Genomic DNA, 12665 nt, shown 5'->3' with positions numbered 1-12665 from the left:
TGATGATGGACCACAGGTTCTCAATGGGGTTCAGATCAGGTGAACAAGGAGGCCATGTCATTAGTTTTTCTTCTTTTATACCCTTTCTTGCCAGCCACACTGTGGAGTACTTGGACGTGTGTGATGGAGCATTGTCCTGCATGGAAATCATGTTTTTCTTGAAGGATGCAGACTTCTTCCTGTACCACTGCTTGAAGAAGGCGTCTTCCAGAAACTGGCAGTAGGACTGGGAGTTGAGCTCGACTCCATGCCATTTAATTTTAATGGTGACAATTTTATTTGTCAAGTTTAAGAATGTGGTACCAGCAAATATTTGGCTTCATCCTTAAAAATGTGACTAAAATAAAATAAAAAAATGTTTGCAGATCACCAGTTCATTGACTATTTATACAGGGAACTAAATATTTATTATGGGGAATCAAATGTTACTGCTCTACTAAAAGAGTCAGGAGAGATTTACACTTGTGGCCATTCATGCTGCCTTTTCTCTTTCCCAGTTTTTGTTTGGGTGTTTTAATCAGAATTTACACCTCAGTTTACATTACAGTTGCTGCAGTAGGTTTTGTTGGGGTAAAATGTTTATCTGTTTATCAAAAAATGCTTGTCTGTTTATTTCTATAAACAAAGAATAATCATTTAAAAATAATAAAAGCCATTCAGCTCAGCTCTACTTTATCAGAAGTAAAACTGTTTTACAGCATTAACTATTAGACTCGATCAGTAGCAGGAAGGACCAACTTGCTACTGTGTGCAATTTTTTACTTTCCTCCCAAATTAAACAGCTATAAATGAGCCTGAAATTCAAAACAAATCAAACTACTTCTTCTTTTTCTTTTTTTAGTAGGTGCGATGTGTACACAGCTGAGAGAAATATTTGTGAAAATATGAGGACAGCTCCCCTCTGAGTACACAGGGTACAGTATAATCTGGGCAAGGCCTGGCGGGGTTATGTGCTTGCATGTGTGTGTTTGCTTAAGTGTGTTTTTGGAGGTCGGCTGCCTCTTCCTTCACTAAGCCCCTCACACCACAGACCTCAGTGAACCAGCAGAAGATCAGCAGCATCTCATTGCACGGCTTCACAGACTATTCACAGGTAAACAGCTGCAGAGTTTGATTCTGGTTTCAGAAGATTTCTAGTATATATATCAAGATATTCACTTTATTTATTGTTTAAGAGATTTCACTTTTGCAACATAGACAAAAAAAACAAACAAACTGCAGCATTGGTGGGCATTTTCTTCATTTAGGGGGGCGACATGAAGCTGCTGGTGTTGCTCGGTATTGTCTTCTGCCTCTTTGCCTGTCACCTCAGTGGTGAGTTTTTCTTTTTTTAATCCACAGAAAATATGTTCCCTTGAATTCAAGAGTTGGTGTGTTGTAGCTAAAGTTGAGTTTATTCATGCAGTGCAAACATTAATAAGTTTTAACACTAAGTTTGATATATGTACATGTAGAAATGTCGGTGAAAATAGCTGGAAATCATGTGATGTAATAGTGCTGCTGGAGAGGATTTGTTTTGTGTACAAAGAGGACTCTGACTGAGTCTCCATGATGAATTCCTTCTGGTTTAGTCTGTTTGTGCGTGTGTGTGTGTGAATAGTTAACAATAATATTTGAGGAGGCAGCAGGTATTTGTAGTCCCCTAGGAAAAAGCTCTCTTTTCCAGACCTGAATCCCATCTTTGTGCTCAAGGAATGCCTGAAATGTTAACTTTTTCCCCCCTTCTCCCTCTCTCCCTTCCCCCCTTCCTTCTCCATCTCCTCATTGCAGAGGCCAGGATCATCCCAGAAGGAGGTAACTTTTCAAACTTCTTTTAGACGTCTTCAGACATATAAAAAAGCTCAATGAACTTTGCATACATGCTGTACATCAGAAGTAGCCAAATGCGGCCGGTGAATCAAACCCTGCATTCTCTTTGAAATATATGTCCTATCATTATTATTATTATTATTATTATTATTATTATTATTATTATATCTGCATCAAAAGTTTTCTATAACTTTTCACAACTCTTCTGTAGATAACATTACAAGTACATGGCATATAATGTTTACAAATAGGAAAATGAACTGCTACATTTTTTTATTTCAAATAAATATTGGGAAGCATCCATAAATTAGTCAATGTCTTTTGGTCAAATGAGTCATGTGGACTCAACACCAGGTTCATCATGAGGGTTATTTGAAGACATTCAGTTTTTTTCCACAGCCTTTTATAGCACTGAGCTCGACTCAAAGCAACTATGTCAACAGGGAGCATTCGCACAAAGGAAAGCCATTCATGTATATTTGAATTTACTCCCCACACACTGTTGTTGGAATACAAGAATACAAAGGAGAAAGGGCGCGTCAGCTATGCTTGTCCTTAAATACTGACTCACATGACAGATGCTAAGTCATTATTTTCTCACATGTAGGCTCCAACAGCGGTGAGTGACCTCTGAGACTCTTGTGACCCTACCAAGGAAAAGAATTTCTCCACAGTGATATAAGCCTTGCTTATAAATGGGTGGATGGGGTGGTAACAGTCTTCAAATGGAATCTTAAAGCAACTTTAATAAACTAGAACACTTATAATGCTAAAAAAAATCAGGATGCATAGATCAGGTATTTATTTAGAGAGAAATACTAGAGACAAATCATATTAGTTAATAATTTGGTCTTTTTAGCCTTTAAAAGGAGCGTTGATATGACATGCACATTTTTTTGTTTATAATGATCTCTTCAACTCATGACTTGTAGGAATTTATTCTACAAACTAACATTCAATTTTCATTTTAAACAGACTTCTACCTGGACACCTGAATTAACGTTTGCATTTAGCAGCAAGAGCAAATATATGATTTTAAATGCAATAAAGATGTTTCTGATTGAGCTAATGTTGGTTGTATCTCTCTGAGAGTGGTAAACACCAGTTCTCCCTTCCCGCTATCACCTGTTATTTTTGCTCAGAGGGGGTCATCTGATTGTTGGGGGTTTTGCTCTATTGTTGCAGGGTTTTTTGTTGTTTTTTTTTACTTTAAAATATGAGGCAACTATTGTTGTTATGATTTGCCAGTGTTTAGCTGTCAAAATAAAGCTTTTACACTTAGGATTACCTAATACAATACCATTGTTCTGTGATTGAGTTGGGACAGCAACAAAACCCTTTGCTGATCTAAATACCTGGTGGAAATGAAAGCATTGTAAGAGCCACATTTTCCATAGAATATGTTAAATAAGTCAACAAAGGCAATGCCTGTGCAGCGCTGTGGTTCACTTTGTTCTAGAGATGGCACGATACCACTTTTTTGTGTCCGATACCGATACCGATATCATAAATTTGGATATCTGCCGATACCGATATGAATCCAATATAGTGTGTTTCAACAAAACTGTTTGTTTTTAAATATCTTGCTGCATTTTGTATAAGTTCATACTCAAGTTTAAAACAACAACTACACTAAAGTTTTTTTTTTTTCCTTTTTTGCAAAAAAAATATTTCATAGTTCAGCAATACTGATCAATCTAATAAACTCAAACCTACACCATCCTCCCTATTCTGGTATTTTAAAGAGTACTTAGCGTAAATATTAAGCAACCTAACTAATAGGGTTCCAACTCCTAGCAACAACAAAAATAAATAAATAAAAAACAGGGAACCACCCCTCACGCTCCACCTCATGATGCTTAATCGACGTAATCAACCTTAATTTGATGCAGTGTGAAAAAAAATGCACAGAAATCAATTATTTTTCAATATATTAAAATATTAAATAGATTCAACATCTTTCCTCAACAAAATTGCAGACTGCACAGATGGTACCTTCCCAAAGGAAAAAGTACTATAGCTTACTGGGGTATATATATTAGACTTAATAGTTACTATATACAGTAATTGACTTCTATTCATTTTGCATCAAATTAAAACTTTGGGTGTCAGATAATTTATTAAAAGCTAGACATTTTAAATGAGAATAAGAAAGAAAAGTATGTCTTTGTGCCCCCTTTTCCCTGTTAATGCCCTATCGGCCCCCCTGGCTAAACTTTGCTAGATCCGCCCCTGCACAGTTACCAGCGTCAGCTACTAGAAAAAGATCCTGGTGTAGAAAGTAATATTAAATAAATTCTAACAACAGCTTATCAAGCTTAAACGTGCTGCTGTTGTTTAGCCGCTGGTTTCCTCTTTCTGGTGCAAAGTGGGCCAAAAACAAACAAGAGAGACGGAGTCGTGACAGAAAAGCCGATCAGCTGATCATTGATCAGTTTCATTATTGAAGTAGCAGCCGGAGAGTGAGAGGCAGTCGCTCGTTAAGCTTAATGCAGGAATGCTTTACAAACATTCAGAGATGGACTTACACACTTGCTTTACTTCTCTCGGGGATAACTTTGTCGGAGATGAAATGCCGGGTTGCTAGCGAAGCTCCAAATGCTATCCAGACCACAACAGGTCCCGCATGCGGCAGCCGCTCTATCACGTGATGCATACTGCTCCTACGTGCTAACGTTCTGAGGCGAGTTACGGCGCGTTGCAAGTTCTGCGAGGTGCTTTCGTGATATTTAATGGATCGGATTACATTTTTTATTTTTCTCCGATATCCGATCCAGTAATTTAGGTCAGTATCGGACCGATACCGATACGTAATATCGGATCGGTCCATCTCTACTTTGTTCTCTGTGAAAAATAAATAGCCATTGCCTCTCTTTTCACTTTCATATGTGGGAAACGGTGCCTGTGATATATCAGGAGTTAAAAACACCTGGTGCTTTTCTGAATGTGTGAATATGAACTACTACCAAAAACTATATTTACTGCAAAATATCATCAGTAAATCCCTAACATGATACTTTATGGTCTGTAACAGCATCTCACTGTTTGAGACTGTATGTACCCTGTCCTTTCTGACATGCCATGTGTCTTTCAGTGCCTTATGATGAACCACCAGCTGTTCCCTACTGGCCGTACACCACCTCTGACTTCTGGAACTACATTGAGTACTTCAGATCCATCGGTGCCTACAACTACATCAATGAGATGGCCCGGGCCTTCTTCGCCCACCAGCCCATAGGAGACACTCTAGGATATGAGACCAATGCAGGACATGAACACTAAGAGAGGTGCTAGACCCAAAAGAGAGAAAAAGTAACAAGAGCATGACATGAAAAAAAAAAAGTTATCATGAGGGTTTATTAAAGGGAAATAAGGAAATTATTATAAATATGAAACAAAAGGGGGATGTGAAAAGGAACACAGTTTTTTTTAGTAGCTTAGTCACATATATACAATAGAATTAGACATAAATAGCCCTCTTATTGTCATATAAAGTGCCACAAATAAATAAACAAACCATTCTTCAAATATGTAATGGAGTCTGAGAAATGATTTCTTTTAGTCTTTAGAGATCTAGTATTTTCTCTATACTATTGCTATTATTATTATTATTATTATTATTATTATTATTGTTGTTGTTATTATTGTCTATTTATTTGTTATTATTGTTGTTGCCATTTTTGCTTTAACAAGAGGCTTACAAAAAGACTCAACATTTGCGATCACTATTTATAGTATATTTTCCAGGCTGTCAAAACAGGACTTAAATGGAGCAAACCGCACTTACCGTTTTAACTTTAAAGACTTGAACTTTAATTTGATCTATTAATTTATTAGAAATGATTTAACGTGCTTTGCGCGTGGTCATATTGAGGAATATTATAATCACCCATATTTTTCTGAGGGCGGACCGAAAGCGGCAAGTCAGCAGCGAAAACCGGGCATGAATTAGTGTTGCACACGGTTGTTTTGTTTACCACCACTTAAGCCTCGATAACTGCTAACGCAAACGCACCGTTTGACCTAATTGCGGCGGAACTGCTTTTAGAATAACATGAAGCCTGCAGTGGATGAAATGTTTCCTGAAGGAGCTGGTCCCTATGTGGACCTGGACGAGGTAGGTTCTCAGATTTAGAGCTTTAAATTAACCGGCGTCTAGATGTGCTAACGCTAACTAGCTCCATATGTTTAAAATGACATGAAACGGAAGCGATTAATATAATCGCCTAGCTTGTTTGTTTTTTGTTTTTGTTTTGGGGTTGTTGGGGTTGTTGTTTTTTTACATTTAACTGCGTTAATACGTTACATTTTGGGTTATTCAGTATTCTTGATAGAAACACCTCAGCTCATCCCGTTAAATGCGTGCTGTTGCCTCAGCAAGAAGTCTGATTTTGAGTTCACCATCTTTCTGTGTGGAGTTTTCATGTTAACCCCGTGTTTGCGTGGGCTTTCCCGGGTACTCCGGCTTCCCCCACCGTCCACAGACATATAGTTAATGGGGTTAGGTTAACTGATGATTCTAAATTGCCCATTAGTGTCAGTAGGAAGTTATCTTTTTCTATGTGTTAGCCCTGCTATTGACTGTCAGCCTGCCCATGGTGTAGCCCGTCTCTCACCCTACGATTGCTGGGATAGGCTCCAGCTTTCATATGTTTTGTTTTTTTAATGGAGAGTTTCTCTCTTGTTATTCCAACTTCCTCCCACATCCTAAAGACGTGTGTTAGGTTAACTGGAGATTTTAAACTAACGTAAGAGTGAGACTGTCTGGTGATCTGTGCTGGGTATAAACCGCCTCTTGCCCTCTGACAGCTGAGACTTCAGTCCTAAAATATTGTTGTTGTTGTTTTTAATTAGTTTTAATTGCTATAACAAGGGTATTTTACAACTTTTGCATAGATAAGATTTGTCTTATCTCACTTTATATTGTGCCTGTTATCTTTAGTTTTAAATATAATTGTGAGTGTTTATTTTTTTGTTGTGTAACATTAAATCTTTGTGCTGGATATTAGTTAAAAGCCCTAAGTAAGCTCTGGCTAAATTGTTAATGTTAATTGCTTTTGTTTTCACTTGGAAGAAAAAAATTCCATCCATTTGCAACATTCAAATTTTCAGGTTATTATCTCAGAATTTCAACTTAATAACTTAAGTTTCAAGTTATTTTCTCAATTTTGAGTTTATTTCTCAGAAGTTTGAGTTGGTAAGTTGAAATTCTAAGACCTGAACTTTTAACCTGTGGATTTTTGAAGAAATTTCCATAGCATACACTGCTGTGATGCAGTAAGTGTAGCAGTTTGTGTACATGTAGATCTTTCTCATGTGGTATGACTGGTTGCACTGTTGTGTGTTTGCAGGCAGGAGGCAGCAGCGGTCTGCTTATGGACCTGGCAGCTAATGAAAAAGCTGTGCACTCCGATTTCTTTAATGGTAAGGGACAGGTTTCTGCATCTCTTCCCAAATTATTAAATTTGATGAGGATTAAATTTACTTCACTGATTCAATTTAATGAGGTTAGGGCTTACAGAGTCGAGCTGGAATTAAACATAAATCTTGTTTTCATATGGCACGGCTAAGCTACGATTCCTTAATTTGTCTCATGAGGCAAACAAATGTGATTAAAACACATGGTATAACATTCCAAAAATAAGCAACGGCATGCTCCTTTCTCTATTTATTGATCACATCTAATAGAAAAACGTGTGATGTTAACAAGTAAAAACCCATTTAAGAGTCCCCAGTTTGTAAATTTGCCTAGTTTAAGCAAGATTGTGTTTGCATGCAGAGAGGAAGGTTCTTTAATGTTCAAGGGAATAACAGAAAACTGGTAAACATCTAGATTTCTAATAGGACAAGCAGACGTTTTGCCTTTCCAAAACCTTCATTTAAAGTTTAAAATACATTAAAAGTGTAACTTAAGGTGTAAATATGAACAACTCAAACAAACATAAAAAGTCAGCAAATAAACTTTCAAAGACGTGAAATAAACCCTATATGTTCCAGTATATTATTTCAGTAATTTGAAAGGCTGTGGCTGAGAAAGCCTTAAACCTGTTACCCATTTTCTTCCTTTAACCACGTTATCTTCTCACATTAACCCTCAGCAATCCCATTGTTCCCCTGTAAACACCAGTTTATGTGCAAACACAGACGCAGAAGACACACTATAAAACACCGAGCAAATCTGTTTTGTGCTGGCTGCCGGTGGAACAATTTTTGGCTCAGCAGCACATGACCTAGATAGAAAAGAGCTGATTGTTAAAAAGAGAGCGTGAGGGAAATGAGAGAGAAAGAGGATGGTAAAATGAGTTTATAGCTGCTGTCAGACCGAAACTCAGCGGGACACCTCGCCAGTCAGCTGCACACACACATCGGCACTCATCACCTGGGTCGTTAACACTGCTAGAACTGGTTCCCCTCTACCTAATAAGCTCTGTACTTAAGAGTATTGTAAAACTATAGATATCATCATATTTTAAAGCTCTTTTTTTAAAGTTGTTAGTTTTTTCCTGTAATTAAAGAAGGGGTTGTGCAAAGGTCCCCAGATCACATTTAAACGTGACAGGGTGAGTGCAGTTATGTTACGTCTCATGCATATGTAATAGAGGCCTTAGTCGTTGTATTTTGAAGCCCATTGCAGCATTAACACCTTTAAGCTCCGCTATAACTTGCTGTTCACACTTTGACATAAAAGTTTGGTTTGGAGCCAGAACCTCTTTTCAGGTAGTTGTAGTTGACTCTTTTGCCTCTTTTTCACTATAACCTACTTTGTTTGGCTTGACTTGATTTGACTCTAGTCAGTTTCGGATGTTTTCCATTAAATTTGGGTACCATCTCAGTGTGGGTGAAGTCATTGTAGCTCAAAAGTCCTGTGATGTAATTTGTACGTGACACAAACACAACAACAACAACAACAACAACAACAACAACAGAGGATATCAAGTTAATGTTATCTCTGGTGCTAAACTGACTAAGTCTCTGCACCTCGTCACTGGGCCATGGTGTTGCTCTGTGTGTAACCGTTCCTTGTTGCCAGGGATATTGAATTTAATTTTTGTGAATGAGTCACTGACATGACTGAATCAGTGATATCACTCCCTGGCTAATCAGTAGCATGCAGTTTGTTGACGTCACATTTTTGGTTTAGCTCAGTCTGCTTGGAATCCCTGCCTACTGGGTATTAAAAAGTACCTGGTACCAGGACTGGGCCATATCATACCGTTCATGGTAATACCGGTATAATGTTGGGCAACAATAATATGGGTAAAACGCGCATGCACAGTGCCTTTGTTTTCATAGGCACATTGCAGAAAAAGCAAGGCGGCAACGGAGAATGAGAAGGGCGAAAGCGGATCGTTGAATTAAAACGGATGAACCAGAATCGGTTTGTAAAAATGCTGCAACTTCAGTAGTGTGGAACTGGTTTAGCTTTCGTTTGTCAGATACACAACAAAGCACTATTTTTGGTAGAGCATGCTAGCGGGCCGTCGTTATTACCGTGTTTTTTGAAAATACAGCACACTTAAAATCAATCCTTTGAGTTTTCTGAAAATCAACAGTGCCCCTTATAATCCCGTGTGCCTTATGTATGAACTCTGGTTGTGTTTACTGACCTCGAAATGATTTTATGTCGTACACGGCGCTCGAAAATCTGTCAAATGTTTTAGTACGACTTTGCTGGAGTTGTAAAGTATTTTGTCTAGTGTCAATTATACCGTCAGTTATATTGTTATCGCAAATTTTCAAATGTATATCGTGATAAATATTTTTGGTCCTATTGCCCTGCTCTACCTGGTACCAGGTATTGTCCCCAATATGGAAAACCCTAATATCCGAGTCAAATCGAGCCAAGTCACATCATGCTAATTAAAAATGAGGCCATTGTTCTGGAGATTTCACTTTACTCTTATGGTTTATAGAAGCTGGATGACCATGCAGAACTGCTGGTTTATTTCAGAGACAGGGCTCTGTAAGTGTGGTATAAGGTCAATGCAACAGTGTGAAACATGAGATTTTTTTTTTCTTTTGAAGACAGATTGTGAAAGTGAGGTGTGTCAAGGAAGCTTTGGCTTTTATGCCATATTTTTACACCACTGAAAGTCATTACAGGTAGCCGAGGGCAAACTGTCCCTCATTACTGAAGACTGAAGAATGTTCACTTCGTCAAACAGTTTCTCAAGCCTGCTGTTGCGAATCATAGCCACCCTTTGGATATTTTGACAAATTAAATTTAGTCTGCAAACCTTCTTACATATGACCGGCATAAGTGGTTGCACAGTTGTATCAGTATTTTCTGTCTCACTATGTTGGTGCAGATTTCTTAAAAACTTGGAAGGTCAGAGTGCAGTTTAGACTAGAGATAACACGATACCACTTTTTTTATGTCCGATGCCGATATCATAAATTTGGATATCTGCCAATACCGGTATGAATCTGATATAGTGTATGTTTTATTCAACAAAACAGTTTTTTTAATATCTTGCTGCATTTTGTATAAGTTCATACTCAAGTAAAAAAAAAAAAACACTAAAGCTATTCTGTTAAACCTGTATGCAAAAAATACAGGTTTAACAGGTCTCTCTAGTGCAAAGTGGGCCAAAAACAAAGAAGAGAGACGGGAGTCGCAACAGAAAAGCCGATCAGCTGATCATTGATCAGTTTCATGATTGAAGTAGCAGCAGGAGAGGGAGGGAGAGAGAAGAGGCAGTCGCTCCATATATCGGTTGTTAAACTTAACGTGGGAATGCTTTACAAACATTCAGAGATGAACTTACACATTTGCTTTACTTCTCGCGGGAATAACTTTCTCAGAGATGAAATGCCGGTTTGGTAGCGAGGCTCCAAATGCTCAACCAGACCGCCGACAGGTCTCGCACGCCACAGCCCCTCTATCAAGTGACGCATACTGGTCCGACGTGCTAAGGTGATGAGCTGAGTTATGTGTGATATTTAATGGATCGGATTACATTTTTTTATTTCTCTCCGATATCCGATCCAGTAATTTAGGTCAGTATCGGACCGATACGTAATATTGGATCGGTCCATCCCTAGTTTACACCAAACAAAAACTCACAGCTTTGCATCCAAGAGCAGTTAGTATGCGGCAGTATGAGCACTGAGAGAGACGGATAATGGTCATAATTGTCATAACTGAAAATTCATCACTTAAGGAAGAAATGCTTGATTCATGCTTATGTAAGCAGGTTCAAATTTGTGCATTTGCATCTTAATGTATGTGTAAAATAGTGTCACATCTAAGGCAGTTTTAGGAAAGTTCCACCTTGATTAGAGGGAATGTAACTGATATTAATAGACAGTCCCCCATTCACTTGATAAGTTTCTGGTGACTTTCTCCTTCTGGCCAGTAGTAGTGGCACATGGCAACACTAGAGCGAACATACCGCCTAGTTTTGTTCCCTAAATATCTTGTTAAAATTCCAGTTATTGACCCTGGATGAGAAATCACTTGTGTGCTATTTTAACCTTTTAATATCGAGCTGTCAGAGCCAGTTAGATCCTCTGGTGATGAGTAATTTTCACACCAGTCAGACTGTTAAGTTTGCTAACTGGCCTGTTAGAGTTTTGTCAAAGTGGGGGAAAAGTCTCAGAAGAACCTCATAATGTCTTCTAATGAAGTCATCTGTAGTGGTTTAGACACCATGCGTTCTCCAGATGTGAAAATACTGGCTTTTTAGTAGTATTGTTATTTATTTTTAACCTCTAGGGTTGCAACTAACAAATTTTGTCATTAACTTGTTTTTTTTGTTTTTTTCCATTATGTCATTAATTAATAAAACAATCCATTGGCCAATTATTTGTTCCTCTTCCTTCTGGGGTTCCAAGTATATTTAAGTGGTTTCCATCTACCCAACACTCATGTCCCAAGATAATAAAATAGAAATCACGAAAAATTAAATGTTTCCACCTGTGATGCTCAGACCAGTCATATAACTTTATTAACTCGTTGTGTGAACAGATATGTAAATAAGAGTTTTCCTTGTCTTTTTAAGGCCACAGTTACACAGACCTAGAGAGCAGTCAGTGAAATCGACTCTTTTCAGAAGACATAAATTTTGCTTTGAACTCAGACTTTTTGCTCACACTCACAGATCAATTACTGCTTAGTGGGTAATTGGCAAGTGTTTGCAGATATTTCAGCATCTTCTGTGGAACTGCTCATCAACTTGTTGGTGAATACCTTTTTTTTTTTTCTTAACAACCAGTGTTTGCCAGGCAGTCACCAACCAGTGTGTAGGTCTGCGTCACTGGGGTATAAGATAATTATTTATTTACGTATGTGTTGTGTTGGTGGTGCATTAAAAAAAAAATCTTAAGTATCTACAGAGCAGCATGAATTGTGATCAATATATAAAGTAGATTTAAACTCTGTAATTCTTTCCTTGTCTTTGTTCTCCTGTTTCTTTTTGCAGATTTTGAGGATCTGTTTGATGACGATGACCTGCAGTGATGACACCTGTTTGAGCTGCTGAACATGTACATAAAAGGAATGAAGAAATTGCCCCATTCTCTCTACAAGTCTCTTATTTGTACAGTTTCCCTCGTGTAAATCACTCAGCCGAATATTGAAATAAAACCTTTTTGTTTTTACAAAAAAAGTGGTGGTGAACCAGGTGTCTGAATTCTGAGAATCTCTTACATTCCTGCTGAAGAGAAAATTATGAGTATGGTTTTGGTGTCGTCTTGTTTGAATCTGCTCCTGCCTGGATTGTAGGCTTGTTTCTCCTGAGAACCACCTGTTAGCAGACGTAATTACATATCTGTTAACGTGATCACTCAATGATCAGCGGGAGCATGATGGGACAGGAATAGGGCTGGAAAAATGTGGAAATGCTAAAAAAAAA

General features: G+C 37.9%; 2 protein-coding genes across 2 annotated transcripts; both read left to right on the top strand.

The window, feature by feature from the left end:
• Nucleotides 1-237: 237 nt before the first annotated feature.
• Nucleotides 238-5322, top strand: otos (otospiralin). Its single transcript, XM_005730449.1, has 4 exons — nt 238-1093; nt 1248-1314; nt 1771-1794; nt 4904-5322. The coding sequence occupies exons 2-4, from the start codon at nt 1257-1259 to the stop codon at nt 5089-5091; spliced, it is 270 nt and encodes an 89-aa protein (XP_005730506.1). The 5' UTR covers nt 238-1093; nt 1248-1256; the 3' UTR covers nt 5092-5322.
• A 399-nt stretch (nt 5323-5721) lies between these two features.
• On the top strand, nt 5722-12432 carry cops9 (COP9 signalosome subunit 9). Its single transcript, XM_005730448.2, has 3 exons — nt 5722-5926; nt 7161-7233; nt 12234-12432. Exons 1-3 carry the CDS (start codon nt 5864-5866, stop codon nt 12269-12271), a joined length of 174 nt encoding a protein of 57 aa, XP_005730505.1. The 5' UTR covers nt 5722-5863; the 3' UTR covers nt 12272-12432.
• The last annotated feature ends 233 nt before the right edge of the window (nt 12433-12665 follow it).

This window comes from Pundamilia nyererei, unplaced genomic scaffold, assembly GCF_000239375.1.
Source record: "Pundamilia nyererei isolate P.nyererei 1_Seehausen unplaced genomic scaffold, PunNye1.0 scaffold00037, whole genome shotgun sequence".
Lineage (NCBI taxonomy): Eukaryota > Metazoa > Chordata > Actinopteri > Cichliformes > Cichlidae > Pundamilia > Pundamilia nyererei.
This window is presented reverse-complemented; position numbering and strand designations above follow the sequence as displayed.

Coding starts and splice junctions, on each gene's coding strand:
- otos (XM_005730449.1), top strand. CDS start 1,257: ATGAAGCTGCTGGTGTTGCTCGGTATTGTCTTCTGCCTCTTTGCCTGT. Junction 1,315..1,770: donor CTTTGCCTGTCACCTCAGTG/GTGAGTTTTTCT, acceptor TCCTCATTGCAG/AGGCCAGGATCATCCCAGAA. Junction 1,795..4,903: donor CAGGATCATCCCAGAAGGAG/GTAACTTTTCAA, acceptor TGTGTCTTTCAG/TGCCTTATGATGAACCACCA.
- cops9 (XM_005730448.2), top strand. CDS start 5,864: ATGAAGCCTGCAGTGGATGAAATGTTTCCTGAAGGAGCTGGTCCCTAT. Junction 5,927..7,160: donor CCTATGTGGACCTGGACGAG/GTAGGTTCTCAG, acceptor GTGTGTTTGCAG/GCAGGAGGCAGCAGCGGTCT. Junction 7,234..12,233: donor GCACTCCGATTTCTTTAATG/GTAAGGGACAGG, acceptor TTCTTTTTGCAG/ATTTTGAGGATCTGTTTGAT.